Below are 26,535 nucleotides of genomic sequence, written 5' to 3'. Positions count from 1 at the left end.
TCTTAATTTCCTTTGTTCTCATTACAAGGGAAATAAATAAAACAAGGAATAAATAAATAAAATAAGTCAAGTGTTTTTTAATGGAATCAACCAAGATTTTTAAATGAAGGTGTTTTTCACTTTATCAAATTTTCTTTTTCTCATTTTTTGTTGAAATATAATGCAGAATGGTAGCCCCAGTCACTTTTACAAGCATAGTTCATCTTCTCATACAAAGTATCTTTTTACGTAGTATCACAAATTAAACGCATCCTGGGAAGCTTCCTGGGCATTGTAAAACAATTGTGTGTGTCCCTAAAACAGTTGTGATGTTTCCTGGTGTGATTTCAGTCCATGCCCAGGAGCACTGTCCAGAACAGTTCCCAGGCATGATGCAGGAATTGGACTGTTCCAAGAGTTATTCCCAGCTGGCTATTAATGCACAGCCTCCTCCTTTTCAACGTTGAGAGAGTTTGCTCCTTCAGGCCCAGGCCATTGTGTGCCAGCAGTCTTCAGTGCCAAAGAACATTTCTGGGCATGGTTATTGTACTAGTGTGGACAGAATGGTCACAATTGCCTTAATTGCTTTCAAGAAGTGCTAACCTCTTATGGGGTTACTCCTCAGTATAAACTGAGCATCACTGAGATCATATTTGCCTCACAGCCTCCTAGATACCATTCTATAATGAAGTACTATGAATGAAAAGTCTCCTTTTTTAGCATATTTTAAATTTTACATATTCTAAACACAAAACACTTGTCAAAAGTTTTTATTTAAAGAAATCTGAAATTCATATGTCTATTAAGAAATTTTGGATTAGGTGAGATTAGGATGACCTCAAGGAAACTGCTCCATTTCCCATCATAGTCTTCAGATTTTTTATAGTATATACATTTCTTAGTCTTTCCAGTCCTGTAAACTCAGGAATTCTCTAACATGTTCTTGTAGAGGATATTCTTAGCTTAGGGAAATAAATGAAATTTTATGAATACACTTCCTTAAATGTCATCTTTAGTTCCCTCTCTATTCAAATCTATTAACTCTTCCAATATCTGCATTATCATAATGCATTAATGAAATCACTGGATATCACAACAAATATCAATATGTACCATTAATTAGGAAACTGAGGAGCTCCTTCTGTTCTGCAATTCTTTTGTGATCTCTTTTGATGACAGGTCCTGCTCAATGCTGACTTCAGAATTGGGCTCGCTTTTAGAATAAAAAATGAGACACAATTAAGATACTATTTTGGGAAACAAATAGCTTTCTAAACTTTAAGTTGCTTTGAACATAACCAGTAATAGGATGATTCATGTCCTTCCTTGTTTTGCCCTCTCTCTGAAGAGTTCACTGACTTTTAACAGAGGATGTTTTTCTTAGCCCTAATTCACATACTTTTATAAGCATATAAGCATTGGATTATGCAGAGTGAGTTTAGCACTCTGTGCCTCCTTTGCCTGTCATAGCTCCTGCTTCCTTTCAGTTCTTGCTCTTTTTAGAGCTGTGAATGAGACACAGCAGGGGCAGTAACCCAGCACTAACCACACCATTGCTGCAATTCTCCTTCTTGCAGCTCAGATGCTGCTGCCCACTAGTACTGAGCCAGCCATGGTGCACACTGTATGATTACTGGGGTTCCTGTGTGATAACAGGAACAGTCCTTTTCATACAGTCCTTTTCATACAGTCTCCAGGCACCAGGTCATTTTTATCCTGTCACAAGGACTCTACTAGTTGTTATCTACTGTTATCAGTGTGAGTTTTTTAAGAGGAGGAATATCCCAGTAATAAACCAGAATAAAAAAGAGCATGGCAGTGTGTGAATGAGATCTGTGCCTTGATACACATCACCTGAGACTTGATGTTTTTCAATTTAATTCCCAATTCTACCATTCATATGTCTGTGAGTACTATGGGAAACACAGAAGCTGTGAAATAGTGCATGCTCATCTGGTTTTCAGAAAATCTGGGCTTAATTCTAGGTTCTGTTACAAATTATGTGTTATCTCAGCTGATCATTCCATGTCTCCTATGTTCTGTTTCCTTATCTCTAAAGTGGAAAAAAGAAACATTTTCTCCAAAGACAGCTTTCATGTTTTTATTTTTAAAATGAGACTAAATCAATGGATATGCAACAATAACTGTAATTCTGAGACAGTGTCAGCTGCATGTCCAAAGATAGAAAATAGTTCAGACAATCATGTTAGAAAGAAGAGCTAAATTGTGGTTTTTAGGATCACTAAACAGAATGTAAAGTACATCCAGTAGTACTTCAGAGCTGTTTGCATCAAACCCTGAGAAATTACTTGTGTGGCAAACATGCAGCAATGCCAACGGATCAGAATTCTCAGCTAACTTCTGTTACTATTAGCTCTTTATACTCACTTTGTGCAGGTACAAATGCACAAAGTCAAAGCAGTGGCAACTGTAATCTAGTATGAGGGACTAATCTCAGAGTGGTTCCTTCCCAGACAACACATTTGATGTAAATTTCTGCTGATTCTGTTGGAAATGCCAGTACCATAATCTCATAAATTTGACTCTAGGGTCCTCCTCTTACACTATCTTTTTCTTTCTAACTGTTCAAAACAGAGCCTTTAGCAAAAGCATATTTTTTATTCTTTATCTGCTTTTCAGCATGTTTCCTTTATTGTTGTAACTGACGTTAAATTTATAGAAAATATCCTCCTATTCTTCTTTAATCAGAAGTCTGCCAAGTCTCACTTTAACCACAATTTGATCTTTTTCTTTCTAGTGAAATTGAAAATAAAACTTACTTCTTTTATCCCACTTTTATTCTTAACCTCTTTCAGCAGAAGGAATTCCCTGTGGGAGTCTTTATTTTCTACTGCCTATTCAAATGTTGTGTCAGAGTTACAAAAATTGAGGCTTATGCATGTTCAGTTGTTTTCTGAAAAATAACAGCTTGGATTTTTACATCTTTTCCTCCTATGTTTATTTGATATTTCAGGAGTATTTTACACAACAGGTAGCTATATTTTTCCAAGCTTTCCATCCCATAAAGTTGTGGAACCATTGTCAGGCTGAAGACTGACTGCTGAACTTTGTTCCACTCTGATCATCCTTATCGTTAACTGAATGTTTTAAATTTTGAGCAGAGAATGATGTTTAAACAATGGTGGAATTCAGTGTTGCATCAACTATTAGTTAGACCTTTGTAACATCCAAATTTTTCCTAAACATTAGAGTAGTACAGGCTGATTTTAGTTTCAAATTCTTGTATTCAGCTAGTCAGATATTTTTATTTTACAAGAGCAAGATGGGAGCAAGTCCTCTTCCAACTAATCAAATTGTCCTCCTACTCTGAAGTGCAGTTTAATTAAGCAATATTTAAGTAAAATATAAGTACAGGGAACATATTTATGCTAGAATTCAGATATATGATTAGGAGTACTGAGCTAAGTGATAAGCACCAATGCTACTCAAATACCTCAAAAATGCATACCATAGTCACTTACAGTGACACTTCACATGAACTCCATAAGCATTTTGAGATGTGATTAAGTTCTGCATTTCAAAGTGGAAAATAACAAAGGAAGGAAAATTCAGTCTTTCCCCAAACAGCACAGTGTGGCAAGAAAGTGATATTTGAAGGGTGAAGGAACCAAATTGGAGCCTGCTCTGTGGTAAAGGGAGGCAAAACCAGACCAAGCACAAAGATAAACATTTTTTCCTCCAAAAATCACTCTATGATTAGAGTTATTTTTCAGTTGGACAAACACAAAGTTCCAGTATTTTTTTATTATTATATTTATATTTATTTTTTACTTTCTATCTCACCTTGGAAAGAAATTTCACTTTAAAATGTTCTAATTCTTCTTTTAATAATTCAAACATCCTAGCGACTGTCTTAATCCTTTCATAATGTGATGGTCCTTCCTTAATAGTTGAATTCAGGAAAGAGTTCTGCCTCTTCAATTTTCTATCTAATTTTCCAGATTAACCTTTTATTTAGCTGAGTTAATAAACCTTTTAAATGAACTAAATCATTACATGGTATTTACAAAATCATTTCAGATTTCTGGAATGCCTTTCATTTCCAAAAATCTGCTCTTTACATACTCTTACAGAGCAAAAAAATACTAGGAAATTATTGGTTTAAATTATATGAGCTATGCATTTCAATGCTTTTGATTGTCATACTCCAGCTCAACCTAATGAAAAGGTTTTCCATCCAGACTTTGCCCCTTTTCTTCCTAATAATTTTCCATTAAGTTTCTATATTTAACACATTAAACCTTGATTAATTTTCTGCATTCAGGTTATCTTATTTATTATTAGTGTTATTATCATCATCATCAACATCATCATCTTTAATCCTCATTGAACTCTTTTTAAGAAAAGTAGCAGAGCATTTCATGTCCTGCACTGAGTGGAAACTTCAAGTCTTCTCTGCCAAATAAAGGTAAAGGACCTTTGGTAAATAGGATGGCATCTTCAGCTCCTTTCTGGCTACATACAGTTCCCTGAATGGATTCTGACAGCTTTCTTCTTACTCAGACTGAGCTGCATTAGTTGTGCCATTAGTCGAGTTGCATTAGTAGCTATATGTGTAGAGACATTCATTTTCCATTTCCTCCATGAACCAGTACTCCAGAGTTCCACACAAACCCTGAAATTCCTTGCATTTCATAAATGTCCCTATTTTCATTTCCTAGAACATCTTTATTATTGCTTTCCTAGGAGCTGAATTTGGGCATCACTTGAAAATGAAGTTGCTATGAAATAGCCGTGTTGACAGATGGCATAAACAGCGCAGCAAATCAAATCTGCTCCAGTGTTTTAATGGCAACAGGGAATTATCACCATGCCACTAAATTAAGGTCTTAAAAATGCAGTCAGTAACGCGGGTGCTGCACTGAAATGACAGTTTCCAGAGCTCTAACTCAACGAGGCAGCAACAACAGTAGCTTCTACTGCTGACATGCAGTGATTTATGCCTCAAAGGAAGTTCACAAACAGGCTTGCCAGGAGACTATCTCATTCCTGATAAAGCTGCTTTCTGATAATATTGTTTGGACTCACTATGCATCAGTGGAAAACGTTAAATAAGCAGTGCCCAGGGTTTAATGTATTTTTTTCAAGGCAGAGTCTTCTCAAGACTACCTCACATGTTTGAAAGAGCCATTCCAAGTCCTTGAGTGTTACATGCAATTTTTGGTGGTTGGTTAATTTCTGGTGAAAAAACATTAACCCCAAAAATGTTACTCACCCCTGTAATTCATTAGTTTGTAACAAAAGACTTAAGAACTGTAAATGAGTGCACCTGGGATACATTTTTATTCATTTAATCTTTGGAGTCTTAAATTTCACACCATTTAGATACAAGATAAAATCTAGGTTTGTTTAATCCCTACTAGCTCTAAGTACACTGGGTTGAATTAGCATAGATATGCAACAGCAGTAACTGCCTCAAGTGGAGGAATTGATGGAGTGGCTTGATTTCATGTCTAAATATTTGATTTGGTTTTCTCAGGTACTGAATATCCTCAAAACCATTTGAGCCAGAGCAGTATGAATAAAATGTGATGGATTTATGTTTTCAGTACATGTGAAAAATCAGTCTAGTCCTGTTTATAGGCAGAGAAGTTGCTGATGAAGATCTTCAGATTTTAAAGAAATGTAGGGGAGACTGAAAAAAAAAGTTCTATTCATACCTGGAATACCATGTTATCATTTCCTTCTGCTTAGTAAAGTTCTTCTGGTTCATTCAAACATTCACAGAGACAGAACCCCACAGAGATGGAGAAGCAGCACTGAGCTCCCAACATAGCACTGATTCACTCACAGATCAGCAAGAAAACACTTTTCAAGTGGTCTTTATTCATAGAATTGTTTGGGTTTGAAGGGACCTTTAAAGATTATTCTGAGCAGCCCCACTGGCATGGGCAGGAACATCTTGCAGTAGATGCAAGGATGCACAAAGCCCCATCCAAGCAGACCTTGAACACTTCCAATGATGGGACATTCACAGTTTCTCTTGACAGTCTATTCTAGTGACTCACCAGCATCACTGTGAAAATCTTCTTCCTTATATCCAATATTAATCTATTCTCTTTCATTTAAAACTATTACTCATGTTCTGTCACTACTTTGATAAAAGGTCTCCCTCCATCTTTCTTATAAGCTCCCTTTAAGTGTGGAAAGCCTGTAGAGGGTTTTCCTGAAGCCTTTCCTCTTCAGGCTGAGCAGCCCCAATTCCCTCAGCCTGTCTTTATAAGAGAGGTGCTCCAGCCCTGTGACCAACTTTGTGGCTCTCTGGACTGCTCCAGCACGCCAATGTCCTTCCTATGTTAGAGTCCTCATGCATTGGGAAGTAGATATAATAAACTTATTTCTCTGAAATACATTTCTGGTTTGAACATTTCTCTCTTAACAGCAATGGGTTTTTGGAGAAGCCAGTTGCTATAGAGTGTGTGAAAATTGGCACCAGTTAGTGTTGGGGTATTTCTTTTAGTAATATTGCAATCGATGGAATGTGGTATGCAATGCAGGTGTAACAAGAAAGTGAACATTTTTCTCAAAATCTTTTCTCAAAGACATTGTAGATTCTGCTCAGAATAATTATATGGAGATTTTTCTTACCCAAGTGTGTTGTTAACGTTGTTTACATCTTCTTGTAACATCCTCTCCTCCTGCTCCCTTGCTTGAAGTAGGTAGTACTTGACATGTCTTGTCATCTTTCAATTCTTTGTAAACAAAAAAAAGGACCCTGAAATACAGCTAACCATAACCATGGCCTTATTTGTTTGCCTAGTCTTATTAAAAGACAGCAAAAAGCTGGTTTTTATACATTCAGGTAAGTTATGACCATGACTGCCAAATGACATCTGCCTGTCTCATAACAAAAAACTGCAGGAAATGAATGCAGAAACCAAAAACAAACTCTCCAAAATAAAAAACATCCTAGCTGGCAAGAATCTCCTTCAAAGCTGGACACTATGTTTTAGTTAATTGCTTGCCATTTTAAAAATGCTTTCTGTTTGTGATGCTACCTGTTGTCTAGGAAACACAAACTTACTCTACAGTCACTGATAATACTCTTGAGAGATGGAGATTTCCAGGGGAATCATTACATTAAAGTGTTACAAGTTTTTAAAAATTTGTTTGTTACATACAGCAAAAGACAAGGGATATTGCAAACAGGTTATTAAACTCACCTAATTTGATAAGAAATATGCATGCAATTTAAGTTTTCTCAATCTAGAGGGGAGGGAGAAGCAGCTGTACAGTGTTATCTATTTGTCACAGTGACTGTTCAGAGGAGCTGTGAACATTGATCAAATAGCTGTATGTGTATCTTGATGTCTGTGAGCACTTTGCCTGATAAACCCAGTGACTGGTTCACTACATCCTTTGTGGGATTAAATTTTCCTGACTAAGAATTCTGCACAATAATAACTAAACTAATTTACATCAATATGTAAATTAAACATCAAACTTAAAAATCCTATGCATCAGTGACATCTTAAGAATAATTATCCAGTGGAAGGTAGATATTCCTATCTAAAAATGATAAATAGATTTTAAAAACTAAAAGTCTCACTCATTGAAACACCTTTCACTAAAGTGGATTAATGGAGTTTCTCATATTGTAAGCAAAAGCATCTTGAATAAAAATGATACCATATAAAACATATGGATTTTAAATCACATCATTTACTTATTCTTTCTGTCACTCTATTCTGTTCCTCTCCCTTCCTTTATTCTTTTTGTTTTCCTCCTATTTCCATCTGGACAACTTCTATCTATTTCATCATTTAAAGATGCTCCAGTGGATTTGATCGTCACCGGCAAGATTGGGTAGACAGTGGCTGCCCAGAAGAGGTATGTGAGTAGTTTACATCCTCAGCCCATCAGAGACAATTCATGTAGTTGTGGTGTTTTTGTTTAAATTATTCAGATCATAAAGCATGGTTTCAAGGCCAAAGAAATACTATATTTATCTTTCAGGGGAAATCCCATAAGGCATAACAAAGAAGAACAATCTGAGCAGTTTCACTCCCCATTTGAGGGAATATAATGGACAAAAATTAAAATTTTATCTTTGGGAAAATACTTTAATTAAACAATACCCAAAAAAACCCAGAAAGCCTCCTCCAAAACAATGTCCCTGTGCCAATTTTCTTTTAGATCTCTGACTTTTGCCAGAAATAGGGAAGATATAGAGATTTTCCTTATTTCAGAAAACCCTTTGCAAGAGTAGCCTCAAGTGAAAAACAGACATTTCATTTTGGTTTTGAAATCTGGCCAAATAATTTAATAAAGAAGAAATTACACAGATGAATTCAAAGACATAAAATAAAAGTAGTAATTGAAATAAAAATTTTAAAGTCCTCATACAACCAGCCTACATGGCATTTTGATTTCTTCTCATGGAGATGCAGTGAGAGGATGGAAAAGATATCAGACAGTGCTGGGCTGTCAAACAGGGACTATAACCCTCCTCTGAAAGATAGCTGGGGTACTCCTAGACCAAAGAAGTTGCTTTCCAATAAACATTTATAAATATCATGATGATTGTTGATAATGATGGTGATGATTATTGATGATGATAATGATGATGATGACTTTACAGTTTAAAAGCCCCTTTACAAATGTTTTTGGTTTGAGGTTTGGGGGGTTTTTTAATTTTCCTTTTTTATTTTTTTCTATGTTGGGACTGTGGTAATAGGAACAAATTAATTTATGGCACTTTTAACCTTCATTAAAAAAGAAGGTTGCCATTAAAAAAGCAGTTCTTTTTCCATTTTGCTGAACAGGCTAAATATCCTGATGCTGAATGAGTTTCAACAACATAGGCCTTCTGAAATATCAGGTGAAGCCCAGGGCAAAACATAGCCCCAGGTGTCTAGTAAGAAAAGCACATTCTGTTTTATTTTCAGTAGAAGCAAAGAGAAGTAATGCTATAAATCCATATTAGTGGAAGAAATTTTTTCTTTTTAGAACTGTAATTGCAAAATAACTGCAATCTGCCTTATTACATGGCCTTGAAGCTTCAGCTTTGCAGTTTGTCACCAGCTGATTTGAAAGCAACATTTTTGAGATGTTTATTATCTGTGGAGGGCAACATTTTCAAGAACACAGGATAAAAGTTACTGGGAGCATGTGTTATTATAGGGCACAACCCCTGTATTGCTTTAATCCTGATTATAATTAGCTAGGATTCAATTGTGCTTGCAAACTAAGATATCAAAAAACTTCTCTCTGCAGGGCATTAACATTCCCTTCTGCTTCTCCTTTATTGTTCCAGTCCAGCATGTGCTCCAAGATTTAGTACATGATCTGAGAGGAAATTATCAATATACTAAGTGTATCTGAGAAATTAATAGTTTAATTTGCACAGTTTTGGGCTACTTGGTTGCAATTGACTGTCCAGCTTTTAGGCTCTGTGGAGTAGAAGCAACAGCTTGCTTGGCATACTCCAGAATTATGCCTGAGCCTGACTGCTAGAGTTCCAGGAAGGATCAAAATTTAGCACACAATGGTTAATTTTAGATGCTTCACTCAAAAGGATAAATAATGATGATTCTCATCGTAAGGTTTCTTTATTTTTAATATTAATTTTGAGCTAAATTTTGACATAATTACATCAGTGAAATTAACAGTATTTTTAAAGAAAAATACGAAGAAATGTAAAGAATAACTATCCTGCATGTACTGATACAATTCTGTAATGTAATATATAGTTTAAAGTAAAAAAAACTAATTATAAAATGTCTGTGAATATTAAAAGAAAAACAGTGTCCACTGGGTTTTGACAGCCAGATCTCAATAAAATGAAATAAAGGTTTGCATGACTCCACTTCTCATTAAAATGAATGGGGACAGCAGGAGTAAAATGCTGAAAGATAATTGGATGTATTTTCCTGTAAAACTGTGTGAACCATAAAAGAAATTATTCATTGCATCTTCAGACTTTTAAAAATGTCCAGAACTTGGGAGAAAAAAAAAGCAAGCGGACTCTGTATCAAAATATTTGCCCATGCAAATAAATATTTATCATTTGATAGTGAATTTTATTTATAGTTTGCAAATCTAGTATAAAAATTTTATTATTTTTGATGTTTATATTTTACAATAATAGGTTTTTCTATTTATATATTATGTTTTTATTTATACAAAAATACATTACACTTTAATATTATTTGAATTAATAGGCATATAGTGAATGGATTGATTTATTGTAGTGAATAAATATTCTATAGGCTGAATACATGCACACATTTCAGGCATCTGTGATAATTCCATGTAAAGCCTAATTAATTGCTCCAGTAAACTACACATTGGGCACTTCGAAGAGCTACTATTTAATTCCCACATATCTTTTTTAACATGTTTTATGTCACCTGGATTGATGGCAGTTTTACTCTTTTACAGATTAGTAAAAGTCTGAATTATAAACTTAGATGTTAAACCTTGATTGAGGGAAATAAGTGTGACAATCTGGGCTGACTTTGTAATTAACAATGAAGAGCTGTAAATTTTGCAGATAAATGAAAAAATATATGTTGCTGAAGTCTTCATAGATACTTGAAAGTGGAAAAGGAAAAAAAAAATTAAAAGACAAAGCTCTTGAATTTTCTTTATCTAGTGTCTGTTTTCACTCTTTTTATCACAGCAACTTGTCCATGATTAAATTCTTCATTCTTGACGGTTTCCACTGAGAATTAATTTGCTCTTCCTTGTTTCTGTTGTTTCCCAACAGTCAAAGGATAAGATTTGTGAGAGGAATATAGACACAACTGAAACACCTCTGTACTCCACCACCACCCTTCTGCCAACCACCACAAGGTTCAGAGTTTTAACAACCACCAGAGGATCCACCACTTCCCACCTTCCAACCAGCCTGCCCACAGAAGGTGACACGTATACACGGCATTTTTACACTTGAAAAAAAGCAATTTACAACTCAGAAAGAAATTTATTTCCTTTAAATATGTGTTGATGACAGCCTTTTCCCTCTGGGACAGCAGAAGGAGTTGGGAATTGCCTTCAAGGCTCTTGCTTTTAAATTGCTCACTCTTGCACCAGTAAGGTGAGAAGGGAATGAAGGCTCAAGGAGAGAATGCTGATGGAGAAGTAAGGACAAGTTAGGAAGACTTCAGGTTACAATGAAAACTTAGGTTACAATGACTTTTTTCCCGCTCCTTTACATTCAGGCAGTAGTCCAAAACCTGCTGATATAGTATTAGTAAAGGTCCCTGCTAAATCTAGAAGAAATTCCCGTCACAGACTTAATGTATTTGTAATTCTTTTATGGATTCTGTTTAGCCAAGTGAAAATTATAGATAATCCAAAATAAAAACCTCTTTGAAATATGCCTGTTTACCTTTTTTCAGTCAATTGGCATTGTTCTTTTCATGTAGTGCTTACTGTTGTGAAGTAATTTCTCTAGGCTTCTGAACTGAATTAACTGGGTAAGCAATGGTGGGTCAGTTATAATCCTCGTCCCAATGGCTGCTTAAATCTTACCTTTTTGAACTTGGGACATTCTGCTCTCCTGCCTTTGGAGGAAATTCATCTGGGCAAGAAAGCTAATTCAGATTAATCAAAGATCATCTATAAAATGTGTGTGTGTGTGTGTGTGTGTATGTGTGTGTTTGTTGAAATTGTATGTTAACACAAGAAAAAGAACAAAGTAGAGATTTTCCAAGTAGCCTGTGACAGGAAAATCTGAGCTGAAGGCATTTCAAGGTGGGAATCTACTGATAAGAAAGACCGGTTCATTTTACGCAATAGTTTAGAAACTGTCAGTGCAGCATTTGGGCTGCATTAAAAGGAATATTTTCTGGAATTCTGTTCATTAAAATTCACAAGAAAAAGAGGAATAAGCAAATAGGGTTTAATAAAAGGAAGTAAATAGGGTTTGGTATTAGTAGACTTTTCCAAGATTCTTCAAAAAGAAATGAAGTCATTGTCTTACTTTGTTGACATATGTTGGTTCATATAGTCCTTCATATGATAGAATGCTCAAGCTATGTGTGAATATGTAATATATACGAATTCTTGAAAAACATTATGACACAAGCTCTCATACCCTTATTTGCTAGTGTTTTGAATGCTCCTGAATGCTTTAACACTCTTGTAGGTAGGGGGTTTTTTTAATGGTAAGAAAGTGTCGTGTTCAGTGTAAGGAAAACCACAATCTAGCTCTCATCAAGTTGAGGACTAAATAATTTTCTTGTTGTGGAATGTATTTATCATTAGAAACCTATTGCTAAAGTGAATCATGACCTAAAAAAATGCTTTTTCCTTCAACTAACTTTGAATTTCCTTTATAGACGACACCAAGATAGCACTGCACCTAAAAGATAATGGAGGTAAGATTTTTTTTTTGTCTATAAATAGTGTCAGTATTTTGTCAAATTATACTTCACTGAACTTTATTAATCAAAATCCGATTGTAGAAATAATTTTTACTAGACTCTCAAGGGACTCCAGCATCCCACATCTGTGTGGAAGATAAGTAGGGCAAATAAACTTAGGAACTGCTTAGGAAACTAAATATTTACAATTCTCTTTAGCATTCTGTAATTAAAGAGCTTGTTCAATTATGGACATATTAAACAAACTTTAATTGTATTAATATAATTATTGACTAGTAATGCAGTATTAATACAGTTATTAACTATAATAATGCAGTTTTATTTAACTGTCTTAAGAGTATATGGTGCTAGTTCTAAATAATAATATTGTGCTATAAAGTCATTCACAGTAGTGAATCATGACATGACATTTTGTTAATAAGCATACCCATTTTATATCTATGTCTGTACTAGCAGAGATCCTGCACATTCTCCAAGCACATTCCCTGTGCAAGTTAATAAGATCACCTTTGCCATAAAGGCCCCTGTTAAATTAGGCTCTGCAGGGGACTACTTTTGTAATCTTCTTTGTGAGTTCAAGGACTGAGACCTGAGATTTTTCCTTCTGCCTTTGAAGTGGATGAGCATTTCCCTAATAGAATAGGACTGAGTTGTCAGACGTCACCCGCACCTGTGCTCATTGCCAAAGGAGGGCTAGCTGAAGTGAAAAGGAAGATTTGGGTTAATTTCTGAAGGCTTCAGAATGGTCTATCAAAGCAGAGGAAGATTTGCTGAGCAAATTTAAATAAATCACATTTCCACTGATATTAAGGGGAATATTATTGGCTCTGATTGCCTTTCCAAGCAGGGAACATGAAGTTTCTCTCATGGGTCAAGGGAACAGGCATCCAAGTGTGGCAGCAGACACAGGCAAGGCACAGGGCAATCCCAGCAGCTCAGGGAAGCTACAGGGGTCAACCCTGGTCTAGTGACCATCAGCTGAGTCTGCAGCAATGAGGCAGACCCACGGACAAGGCAGGAAACCAGGCTGGCAAAGAAGGGAGCAAAGGGGCACAGATGCCAACAGACAGTTCAGGATAGGACCAGAGAGAGCATCTCCCATCAGTGGTCCTAGAGAAGGGGAGATTATAAACCACGTCTACACAGGAATTCTGCAAGAGCAAAGGAATAAACAGCTCCAAGGCCAATCCAAGGCAGCACAGTCCATGGACAGGACTGGAGAGAAGCTATCTTTAGTGCTGGTCCAGGCCACAAGATCAGAGATGGGATTGAATATAGGTTCATCTGCAACATAGCTTGGGTTTGGACCTGAGCTTGCATGGGGACCCCAACATCATGGGCAGAGAGATTGCATACAGCACTTCAGAACAGCTGAGATATAGCAGTTTCTCAGGACCCTCACAGAGAATTATTCAAGTTTTGAAAAAACATAGAGTGCAGATGCCACTTAGCTTGTTGGTCTCTTTCCCTGCCATTTGTTTTTTAGTCATAGTCAGCCATTATTTTCTCCTTCACTCAAACTAGAGATCTCTTCACTCCACGGGGGCAGTTCTCATCGTCTTCCTTGCCAGTCTCCCCTCTGTTATTTTGCTGTCACCAACCCCAGCAGGGCTGGTCACATGCTGTATTGGGCACTGAATTTTCCAGTTTTTGGCAGTGGTGTTTTTTGACATTGCTTTGAGGCATAAGTGAACCCTTGGAATAAAGTGATCTGTAAACTCAGTGTGGTACTTTTAAGCATTTTGTCCATGGAAATGTCCCTGAAACTTTCTCTCTCTCTCTTGAAACCAAATTGCTTCTTATTTTATTGTGAAAAGTGCTTCAGTGCTCTTAGAGGTCAATAGTCAGCACTTCATTCTCTCTCCTGTTCCACGTGTGCTCTGTACTGGAGGTGTGATCCTGGCTGAAAAGTGCCCACACTGCCCTGTGAGCCAACGCTCTGTGGCAGGTGGCTGACCCAGGAACAGGCAGCTCTTCATCATGAGCATCTCATACAAAGCTAAAACTATGCTGTTATATAAAAAATTATTCCAAAAGTGGGGTTTAGAAAACACATTCATATTTCTTTCAGTTTGGGAATTGCAGCGGGATTGTTTTCTCACTTGTTTGTTTTGTGCCCAAGATCTGAAAAGAAAAACTATGTAAAAGTGTTGAATCCTGGAGCAAATTGTAGATGGCTGTGGCCTACTTGGTAGGTGAGGTGTAGGGTTTGAAGCATTGGCTATATATAGAAAGTTCATTTCCACAGAGAAAGCTGCTGCATTTTAGGAGGACAAACCAACACCTGATGAGATTATTCATTTTACTTGAGCTTTCCTTTTATTCTTGAAATTAAAAAAAAAATAAAATTACTTCAAACAACACAAAAGCAAAGCAACACTCCAGGATTTCTCATTCACACAGTAAATGTATCTTTGAATCTAAGAAGCTCTTTTTGATGAATCTTCAATTATACATTGAATTTTCTAGTGTCCCCTAGATTAGACTCAGATAAAACCTCTGTAGCCGCAGGCACATTCTTTGATTCTCTGTGGTTTGTCAGCCTTTCATAAAGAGTAGATTATTCCAGGTCATGAATACAGGGTCTTTACTTTCTCACACTAAATCTTTTAAAACTCTAATGAAAGGGAGCCCTTTATAATGGAAAACCAAAGCCATATTGGATCAATGATTGCCTATAGTTTGATGTGTCCTTGGGTGATAGCAGTCGATATCTGGTTAGGTAGAACAAAAGGATTGCATAGAAATTCTACATCTCACCTCTGTCTAGAACTTTTGAAACCAAATATTATAAATTTATAAATTGTTATAAATTTAATTTTTTGTTCTGTTCATACTGCTTTGACCTTTTAATTGTATGAGAAAATCTTTTGCAACTTTACAGTAATCCAGCCACTGTTTTGTGGCATATCTTAATGTACATTTCAAATTTGCTTGGTTTTGTTTCTTCTGCCTTTCTCTTTCTTTACAGACATGACAAATGCATGCCTAGACTGTTTTAAAATACAAGTGGCATGCCATCACAATTTTTGTTATATCTTGGTTGTCCTTAAGATGATAAGCATTTTATACGTTCTAAGAGAGGTCCAGCACTAAAAATGTACCATTTTTTGTTATTAATTTCAGATTCAGTTGCTTTTTCATTTTCTTAAAATTTAACACAACTGACTGAACATTTTAAAAGCCTAATTTTTCATAAAAACTGTGAACAATTGGCCATGGCTATCCTGTAATGCAATATTTTCTTGTTGAGAACTCTCTGGTGGATGATTTAGATGACTGACCAGCACATCTAGAGATTTTATTTGACATTTTTAGACACTTTGTTTTGATGATTAGATTGCCATGAGTCCTTTACAGTCCTTCAGCTTTAAAACTCAAAAGAAAAGCCTATATCTTTTGGACAGCAGGTATCAGGCAAATGCCACACTTTTCATTCCTCAAGGTGAATCAATTTCATACAGAAAATTCTGTTTCAAAAAAAGGAAAGCTGTGAAAAAAAGGAAAACTAAAAAAACAAACTATTGAAGGAAAAAAAGCTGTTTAATTTATTTGTTAACAAGCTCATCCCAGCATATGTAGTTCTAGGAAATGTCAGTATCATGTTATTTTCACTTTCGTCTGGACATTTTCAAAGATGATCTAGATACACCTAACAGGAATGTACTAACAGATTTAATGTTCATGCTACAGAGAGCTTAATTTGATTTTGAGAGATTAGGAAACTCAGTTAGAAATTACCAAAATGTAGACAAAGTTTTGGAAAAAGAGTACTTTTATATACTTTATATAGTGATAAACTTACTCAAGACTATTTTGTCCATTTGTGTCCTATGTCTGAAAACTAGCTTCCATAAGTCATCCGCCTTCCTAATTTCAATTATAGAGAAAATGTAGTCCTTTTTTTTTCTTCTGTACCCTGAACTCCAGCTGCAAGACATAAAACACCATCTAATACCTGATACGAGTCATATAACTTTTTTCTTCCTAATATGTTAAGTTGCTAAATTATTTAGAAAATTAGATATATTTCACCAAAGAAATAAGCCAGCTTTTCAGGCAAAACAAATATTTTTTTCATAGAGGAAGTTATTGTGACCACACAATCCAAAACCAAGTGACTCAGCTTAATAAGTCACTATGAATTAGCTGAGTCTTCCCCAATTTTAAAGTAAAACACAATAAATCAAAAAATTATAAACATAACCTTTTGTGGGAGCTTAAAACTGTTTTAAAGTGGACTTTGTATAAGATAAGATTGACAAGATATGGCTTGTTTTTTACTGCAAGAACTTAGCCTAGCCACAGGAAATGACCTTCCAGATGCTTCATCTCATCTGGTGTTAGCCAGGAATCCACAAGCTGTTCTTTTAGACCTTTCTCCTAGCCAATGGCAAGAGAAAGTAATTAAATGTCATGCTAAAAGAAGCACCCAGGCTGGCATATGTTACTATATGGGGTGCCTAACTCTACAAGATGCAGAGTAAAATCTAAATTACAGACTAAGAGTGGCATCTTGTAGGTACCTAAGGTTTCCTTCAATTATCTTCAGGTTGTCCTAGCTCATGTGTTTTTTTCCATTCCTGTTCAGAAACCTGCAGGCCAAGAGTTAGAACTTTTTTCCCAGTCTTTTGTCATGAAAGGAAAGAGGATTTAAGGTTTATATCATTATTGCAAAAATCTTGTGAGATTAGTTAGTGGATTATGTAATTATATGTTTACTTCTGTGTGTTCCACTGACTCAAAAATGCTGGTGTTCCCCTAAATTTGCAGGGTTCACACAATTACCGAAGCAAGGATTTCCGTGAAGAAAACTGGTCATAAAGTTTACTTTATCTGTGCTATGCCATGTGCTGTATTTGTATAAATAAAATCTTACCAAAGAGAAGTTTTGAAATGGTTTCTATGAAGTCTTGCAAATAGAAGAAAAAAAAAGTGTCAGACCAGAGTGAAGTGGAATAGGTGGTGATGGATAGAAATGTACTCAGAGGATAAAAATATGAAGATATATGGATTCAAGAAAAATTAATCACCTTCATTATCAGATAAACCAGAAAGAGCCCTGTAAACAGAGGTTATCTGATTTTTTTTACCTTTTTTCTTTTATTAATGTAGGAAAGATAGTCCAGAAGGAACAAATAAAATATAACTCAAATAAGTCAGGGATTGTTCCTGTATTTGATTTCACACTTCAGATTATAGGTTAAGAAATGCTGATACATTTCCTCATTTTATTCTCTATTTCTCTCTGAACTCTTTCCAAGCTGTTTCTCCTCTCTCATTTCTCAGCAGCCTCTTCTCAGCTCACATTAGTGACAGGTTTTGATAAAAATTAGAACTCTCTTGTCTTTGGTATGATCAAAGTTGAAATTTAGACCCAACTAATTTCCCTAAATGCTGGCCTATGTTTCCTGCAAATTCAGCTGTAACACTCAGAATAGGAAGCAGTGCTTTTAGCAAAAAGTGTGGGATCTACCATAGGATGTTACTGTATGAAACACGAAATGATGGGCAAGTGTAATTCAAGTTCTTTCTTCCCAGTAAAACCTGGGATTTAAGGAAAGCCTATACAGCCTTGCTGGGGTTCAGTATGGTATAATTGGGCCAAAGCCAAGAACACAAGCTTGGAAAAGCAACAGCCTCTTTTATAAATATTCCCAACTTCCAACTTCCTCATGCATCAGACACAGGAAGAAATATATCTTACATATTACTTGCAGTGGCCAGTAGGCTACAAGCATGTTTTTTAAAGCAAGTACAGATGAAAAGTGCTGAATTCATCCATTCTGGTTGAAAAAAATAGAATATTACATCAATAATATTTATTCTTATTAGTTGCATAAATAAGCTATTATTTTCCACTTGCTTCATGTTACTTTGAATTGTACTTAAAGGTTTCTTATAAAAAGAGAGTTGTGCCCTCTCCAGAATTTTTGCATCTCCACTACATCCCAGTTTTGTTGCCAAATAACCCCTAGAAAGAAACTATCACTTTCTCCTTGAGCAAAAGAGGGCATTTTTTATCATATTAAGTGTTATATATCACATTGAAGAAGCATGATGTCAAAAAAACAGAGGAGCTGTGTGTAGACACTTCAACATATATTGAAATCTAGCATACTAATTTTGTTTCTCTTTAGTTTTTTAAGACAGATATAAAATGGTGTATGGTATTCTACTCTTACAGTTGTCATGACTTTGTTGTAAAGGGACACAGCTGACTTTGTTGGTCACAAATTTACATTTTGCTGACTTTGTACCAGATCAAAGGGTTAATGGGAAAACATCACATAGCTCCAAGTGCAGATCTTAAGGAGGACTTCATGGAAAAAACTGGATATACTTTTAAGAAAAGGCTGCTTTCTTTAGTTTTATCATTTGCTCCTGTTGCTGTCACAGTGCTATGGCAATGTGACAGCTGGGGCACACAAAGGTCCTGTGATTTTCTGTCTCTAACTTCCTATTCTACATGGAGTTAAGCCAGTTCTGCAGTTAGTAGCCTTCTCCAATCTTCTCTACACTGCTCACTCATCTTTGACATCTGTGTGCATGGTCACTGTAAAGAATGGCAAAAATTATGGTCAGGTGAAGGAAAGCTCATATAGTTGTGCATTTTGAATTGAAGTTGAAATATCTGAAGTTGTTCTGTGTCCCAAAGATGTGGTGGGCACTGTGGTGAGTAACTCTACAAGCATTAGACGCAGCATTAGAGAGGAACAGCCTGCTTTACCTTATTGTCTTGTGTTTGCTTTCAGTAGGGTTGAGTCAATGGGGTGACAGAATTGGAATTCTTATAAATAGCTAACTTTTTTTTTCATCTGAACTTGAATCAGCTGCTTTTACAGAAAAATGGAGTGGTCCTTCGTGGCACTTATTGAGCTTCATGACGACAACTGTTTGATGCTACCTTAGTATTGTAATGGCTTACATGGTCTCAACCAGCTCAAACTAAAATTGATACTAAAATTAATACAGATGACAAATGTTGTAGCATTAGCTGATATTTTAGAGCAGATGAATGAAAGCCCTTAGCTAACATATTTAGAGTACTGTCATCCTGTAAACAGAGGGATTTGATTGTAATGGACTCTCATCACTTTACTACATTAAGCAGTTGAACAGTCTTGGAGAGACTTACTGAGTTGCCCTGGCTCCTACAGAAAATAGATAGTGAAGCCAGATACTGAATTCTGATTTTGTGTGTTATAGTTCATAATATTCTCACTCAGAGACCACCTTTCATTCCTTACATGCAATTGAAAATCAATTTTTAAAGCATTAGCTGAGCTATAACTTAATAAATCATCCTGAAACCAGTAAAGCTATGGCTTAACCTCAAAATGTTAACAAATGCTAAGGGATTGAACCCACAAATCAAGAAAATCACACTCCATTACTGTGGATAAGTTAAGAACTCCAGAGCATGCTGTTCCTAAAAGAGGTAGAGAGAAAATTTTTATGGGAATTCCCTTGAGTCTCTGGAGAATCCTTCCAACTGCACATTCCCTTATTCTCTCCCACGCACCATTAATCATCTTTTCAGGAATCTGTGTTATGTACAGGGAAAAAACTTGTGTGTGAAGAACCATATACCTGCCCCATAAAGCAAGAAGTCTCCTGGTAGATTCATATTCCAGATGTAAATGGAGGCCCAGAAGAAGGGGAAAATCTGGTGGCTCTGTTGAGCTCACAGTACCTGTAAGATTGTGCTCAGCTGTCCTAAACATTATGTTCTCCCTCTTGGCAGGAGCCTGTTAACTCAAACCCACAGTCATGCAAACAGGAGTGACACAGTTTCCAGGCTAGAAAATATATATGTAATAGGGTGGAGGGCTGGTGAGTGAACTTGATCTATAGTTGCCCCAGAACATGAAGCAAGAGAAGGTTTCTGCTCTTTTGCTAACCAAAAAGGAGAAAATGCATTCTTCTGCCAAAAAGAGGGGAGAAAAGAACCAATTTTGGGACTGAGTTATCATATTCAGGCTGATTGTTGCTGTTTAAATCATCTACATCCCTGGCTTTATGTGTCAGTCAGGAGGGTCAAATAAGGTATTGTGTTTTATCCCTTAATGATTCATGTGCATAAAAGTGAGTTTGAACTGGAGGTTCAAATCCAATGGGTTTTTTTCCAGATGGTCTTTTACCAGCTGATCAAAATGCAAGAGCAAAAAGGAATGCCTTTTTTGGAGGGAAAAGCAAAATATTATTTTCCAAGTCTGCAATGAAATTCTACATTTCTGTCTGTCATTCACCTTTTGTTCCACATCACTCTATATAAAGGAAATTTTCTAGCCAGGAAGTACCAGAAGTTCATCTATTTTTCCTCATTTTTCCTGTAAAATATTTTGTATATCTGTTCTCACAGACAGAGACCGTAATCTCTGGAAATTGAACTCTTTTGTATCTCATATCATAAGAGGTGTAATTGTATGTCTCACAATTTCATTTTCTCATGTATAAAACTATCACAGTAGAAACTTTTTGTAAACTTTAAAATTAGATAGTAAAAAACAATGCATTTCATTATTTTACAGACCTCAAGAGTTAATATGCAGTTATAAGAAAAGTCATGTTGCCTATGTACCCCGAATGTGTTTACAAAGAGCAAGCAGCAGTTTGTAAACACAAAAGCAGTTTCAGTTTGTGTCTTTGTTCTGTTAAAGTCAGCATCACAGTCCTGTGTGCCAAAATAAGATTTTCAGTGTTCATTCCTTGAGAGTTTTTTTTTGTTTTCCTACACCAAAAGAAGCTAGCCCAAGCGAGAGACATAATAGTTATTTTAAATCAAAGATTTTATAGTCTTTATGTGTTTCTAATGGAAGCAATAGGGACATTTTTATTGTGTTTTCACTTTTATTTTTTTAAACATTACAGTATCACTACAGCTATTTCTTGTTCTGATTCTGTGCCTTTATATTAGGGAAAAAAGGCTACTTGCTCTTTCTATCCAGTCATTCAGCACCTAATGAGAAGCAGACTGACCTTGGAGATATTAACAGACTCCTTCAGCTTAAAAGTCTAATACATTTAAGATTTTGAGAAGACATTAAAAATATAGAGTATATTATATGTAACAATTGCTTCTTGAGCATAAGAAAATGAAAGTCTGGGGAAAGTTCCATAGAGAAAACTGCTTTTGGGAAAGGACTGGTCATAAAACAAATAGCCTTCCATGGATATAGCCTTGCCTGGAACAATAGACATGCTATGATAATCTTAGTAAGACTTCTACACCTGAAAAAGTTTCCAAGTCCTTTTTTTTTATCTATTTCCCTTGGTGGCTTTTTAAAAGAACTGACTGTTGATTTTGCAGCAAAGAGTATTTTCAGTGTTGACAAAGTTGTTTATTGTCTCTGTGCAAAGAGAGTGAAATCAATTTCTCATGAGTATTTGAGCCCTGGGGTCAATGGACTGAATTTCTATTATGGAAATTACAAGTTACTTAAACTTGATGTAATTTAAGGAAAGCATTTCTTCTGTTTCCTTTATTTTTTCTTTTTTGCATTTGGCATTCTGCACTGATGTCCACAGAGCTCCACCCCTGACTAGCAGAAATCTGGGCAGGCAGTTGACACCTGTGCTGTTTCAAAGAGACTGCTCTAGTTTGCAAAGCTGGATGCTGAAAGCTGAGAAAATATCAGATCAAAAGGGATTAAAGGGATGACCTTTATAGAGTTCTTGGACCTTTGCTGAAGTCCCGAACTTTTTTAAATGGAGAATATGATGTTATGCCTTCAACCATAACATAGTAACAATACAAATTGCTCATTTAGTGCAAATCAGCCTGAAAATGGGTACATGACAAAGTATTTTTTGATGCACAAATATGACATTAAAGAGTATGAAACTGTCAAAAAGATAATTATGAGACAAAGAAGCTATGAATTCTCTGCTCCTTTGCAGGAACAGTTCCTTCTCAGTAGGGTGACTCAGAACCAACTGTTCATCCATGGGAATTAACAGTCCAACCAAGAGGATGTACAATCAAGCAGGCCTTTTCTGATGGCCTTTCAGTTGCTTAATTTCCTTTTGTATGGAAATTTGAAAAATATGTACAAGTACTAAATATTGTTACAGTGCATGACCAGAAACTAAGACTGGTTTTTCTATACATTCATCTGTTCTCAAATGAAGTGAATATTGATGGCTATGCCAAGCAAAAGATTCTGCTGTCTGAAAAGAAGAGGAATCTTTTTTTGGATCACTTTTCTTTACTGTCTTCTTCATGAATCTTGCATCCTTTTTTATATAGTTCTCTAACTAGTAGAAAGTATTTTAATGACCCTTTTGAAGAAAATTTTGAAAATTTGAAAAATAGAAATTCCACACTCTAGGTAATATCTCCTTTCCTCTACTTCAGTATAAAGAATTGCCTGGAAATGTTCACACTATGTATTGTGAAAATCAAATCAAATCAAATCAAACCAAATCAAATCAAATCATAGGCTGGCACCTACTTTTCCATTTCAAAACTCCTATACATTTGTATGAACTAAGCTCTATGAAAGCAAAGTAAATCCCTTTGTAGGATTTAAGCAGGGAGAGACCTGGTTTTTGGATCCTGTTCAAACATAAACTCAAAATTCATGTCCAAAATCAGTACAATTAAAACTGAAGTTCCTGTGTGAACAGATACTCATGAACTTTTAAAAAGAATGATACCTGCAGTATTCAGCTGTACCAGAGTGGGTATCATGCTTGCAATTTTTTATTGAAATCATTAATGTTTCCTACATGCTAGTTTGTCTTCCCAATCTATTGGGATCTTTTGCTTTATCTTCTGATTCTGTTAATCAGTTCCTTACTCCACAAAGTGGAGCATACTATTGAGACCAAGATCAAAATATTGCAGGATATTTGCATCCATCTGTTGCACTTTTGGCTGTCTGATTCAGTCGCAAGGATCAGTTCCAAACTCATCTACAAGCTAATGAATAAGGCTTTCAGAATGTGTTTAATACCTAGACCTCACAAGGGTTTGTGGCATGTCTCAACTGGAATATTTAAAGAAAAATAAAATGTTCAAAATGTATTCAATTAGTACTTTTTTCTCTGTGGGATAATTGAAATAATTTTAAAGGAAAATCAAAGCAAACTGTATTATAAAGACAATTAGGAACTTCAGACTGTCCATTTTAAGTTCAAAAGAAAAGATATTATTATCATTTATTTTATTAGAATCAGTAAAACATGTGAAAGTCTCTTCATTAAGATTATGAGAGTACCCAGTGGTAGAAAAGAGACATCTAATATCTTTTTCCAACTTGGGCTGTAGAAAATGAGGTACATGTAACACACAAAAAGCAAATGCTCAGTTGCCATCTATGCCATAATAGAATGGATCAGGCATAAGTTACAGTTCTAAGAAGTGTGCTCTTTGTGCAGCTTCAACAGACGACAGCGCGGCAGAGAAGAAAGGCGGAACGCTCCACACTGGGTTAATTGTCGGCATCCTGGTGCTGGTGCTCGTTGTGGCTGCAGCCATCCTCGTGACTGTCTACATGTACCATCATCCAACATCAGCAGCTAGTCTCTTCTTTATAGAGGTAAGACAAGAGCAACACTCTGTGTCACTAGTCCTGTCTCTTGGCTGGGGTATTTGGAGACTCCAGAATAGATCTTTCTTAACTGAATCAAAAAGTGTCTTCTTGGTCAGAGTGTAATCCTTGAAGAAAAGGAGCTCTCCTAGCAGGGGATGTTGTTTTGTTCTTAGCATGCTTGTCACTCTGCTCCTTTAGCTTACCACTGCTATTACTTCTTTTGCTTGTAGACAGGACATATATCTAAGAGATATATGTCAGATACCACACCACTTCTCTTTCCTGTCCTTCATTTTCCTCACAACATTTTCCTCCTTTTTCCATTACCTTTCCTGTGCACTGTCACTTTATTTCAGGACATATAATTTTTCTATAATTTTCCTGTGGAGGGAGGAAAAAAGTATTCATTCTTAATTCTACAGAAGAGCTGACTTCTAGTTCATTTTTGGCTGGAAATTTGTATTAGCTGTTCTTTACACCATTTAAAGGAAACTTTTTACACTTTGTCTTGAGTGTGGAAAATATTTTCACCTAATTTTTAACATCTATCATTTCTTCTGCTCTTTGTATTAGTGTAGAAACAGACTCTTTTAGACCGCGATTCATCTTACCTTTTGGAGACATCCCCTTTAGGATTAGATAAATTGACATTTTTCTCCCTCAAATACAGATAGCTACCTTAGGTGCAGATACCTACATTGCAGATGCTGACATTTAGTCAATTCACTTCTGCTATAGACAAAAATATGAGAAAGGAGAATCTCCATAGGCTTTTGTGTCCACAAAAACCCATGAATTCCTACACCTCCTCGTGGTTTCTTTTCTTTAACTCCTCAACATCCCTCTGCCTTGTGATAAGTACAGATTTGCTGAACATGAAAGAAAGGGATGACTGTTCAGAACCCCCCACTTGTGGTATTCCCTTCATATGAAGAGCCCAGAGACTTACTATTGGTTGGACAACAGTGAAGATGCAAAACCACTGGAAGTGTCACTAGGGACATACCTCAGGGATTGCTTAGGTAACAGCCTGGACCAGGAAGATGTAGACATTTATTGTTAGTGACAGCAATGAGAATTGAAGTGAGACATGAACCTGAACAGAATGATTCATCTTTGACATCATATTATAATAAATATTCTTCTTAGATGGAATTGTAGTGACAGAAATCAGAATGAATTGTTTATCAGTATTCCTGTTCTAGTAATGTAACTGTGCTAACCATCAGGGAACAGAATCCATATAATAACGCATAGTTTTCGCTCATGTTTACGCAGCATTTCAAGCCAGTTCACTGTTGATATAGACAAACAAAATTCCACTGAAGTCCTTGTATGAAAGGGAAGGTTTTGTCCCTTTCTTTTTTTCACATACAGATTAAATTTATATGGATTGAATTTCTATTCTTTCACTCTACTAAAAGCAAGCTTCTTATCTGTCATGGTGTGATCGAAAAGGCTAAGTAAATGGCAACGCTACTTTTCAACAAGAGAAGAATTCCAAATTACAATACACGTTTTTTGTTTGTTTGTCTGTTTTAAACATAGGGCATGTTAATTTATTTCTTTCATTGATAGCATACTCATCATGCAAACAGAGATGCCTTAATCAGTGTTGTTAAACTCATTCCACTGAATCTAATCCTTAGGTGCCATTAATCAATCTATTAATCTATTATTAGTCACAGCTAACATGTCTTTCAGCAAGCAGTGTAGTCATTCAGAATGAATAGAAAAACATAAACTTTCTGTATAAAATAAAGAAGAAATCAGTTCAAAATAAAATTTATTCAAACAAGGTATAACCTTCATTCTCTGTTGGTTACTAGGATAAATGTGGTACTTGTGAAGGACCAGCATTAGCAAGAATTGTAAAAAGTACTAGTCGTGAAGAGGTGGCCTTCTTCTGTGAGTGGTGCAAACACTGATGTAGTGGGGAAAATCGCAAGGGATGAAATAGGGGATGACAACCTCAGGATGCTTACACAAATTTCAAAACTTTAAAACTATTTTTGGTATCATAAGTATAGAACAGAGCAGTTTAATCCATTCCAGAAATCAAATTGCTTTTAATAAGTTTAATAATTTAATTTTCAAATAAAAAAGTCGTTTGATCAATTAAAAGAATAATAAGCAGACTGTATTATTATTACATTCATCTGATCTATAGGATTTACATGTTAGCAATGCAAAGAAGAAAATATCTTCTCATACCTGCCTTTTGAAAATGAAGTTCAAAAATTAATCAGGCAAAACTGGTATAAATAGGCCAGTCTTACAAGAAATCATTCTTTATTGCATTTGTGCATTTGAAAAATATTTGAGTAAACTGTTAGAGATAACATGATACTCCATGCAGCACAGAAGACAAGCTGCATTATTTATGGGAAACAAATGAAATATGGATCTAATATTACCATTCTAGGAAAAGAGCTCAAGAGGATTGCCATGGACTTGGTCATGAAATAAGAGCAAGCACATAAATATTTAAGAAAATAATAATGTTTCCTATGAGTCTCTTGATTAATAAGCACATTGTGCAGTTAAAACAAGATGTGAAAGATGGACAGGCATCACCCTCCTGCAGATGTCTAAAAAATTACAAATACATTTTAGTCTGCCATCAAGTCTTCAAGTCAAATCAAGATCCACATCAGTTTATC

At 35.7% G+C, this 26,535-nt stretch overlaps 1 protein-coding gene across 1 annotated transcript in view; it reads left to right on the top strand.

Annotated features, from left to right (window-relative positions):
* The window catches only part of PLXDC2 (plexin domain containing 2), a 259,049-nt gene that overhangs the window by 220,572 nt on the left and 11,942 nt on the right, over nucleotides 1–26,535 (top strand). The window contains exons 10-13 of the mRNA XM_064704157.1: nucleotides 7,770–7,830; nucleotides 10,712–10,865; nucleotides 12,288–12,326; nucleotides 23,718–23,878. Of these exons, the coding sequence (XP_064560227.1) occupies nucleotides 7,770–7,830; nucleotides 10,712–10,865; nucleotides 12,288–12,326; nucleotides 23,718–23,878 (415 nt within the window). The remainder of the gene's footprint in view (nucleotides 1–7,769; nucleotides 7,831–10,711; nucleotides 10,866–12,287; nucleotides 12,327–23,717; nucleotides 23,879–26,535) is intronic.

This window comes from Zonotrichia leucophrys, chromosome 2 (assembly GCF_028769735.1).
Source record: "Zonotrichia leucophrys gambelii isolate GWCS_2022_RI chromosome 2, RI_Zleu_2.0, whole genome shotgun sequence".
NCBI lineage: Eukaryota > Metazoa > Chordata > Aves > Passeriformes > Passerellidae > Zonotrichia > Zonotrichia leucophrys.
This window is presented reverse-complemented; position numbering and strand designations above follow the sequence as displayed.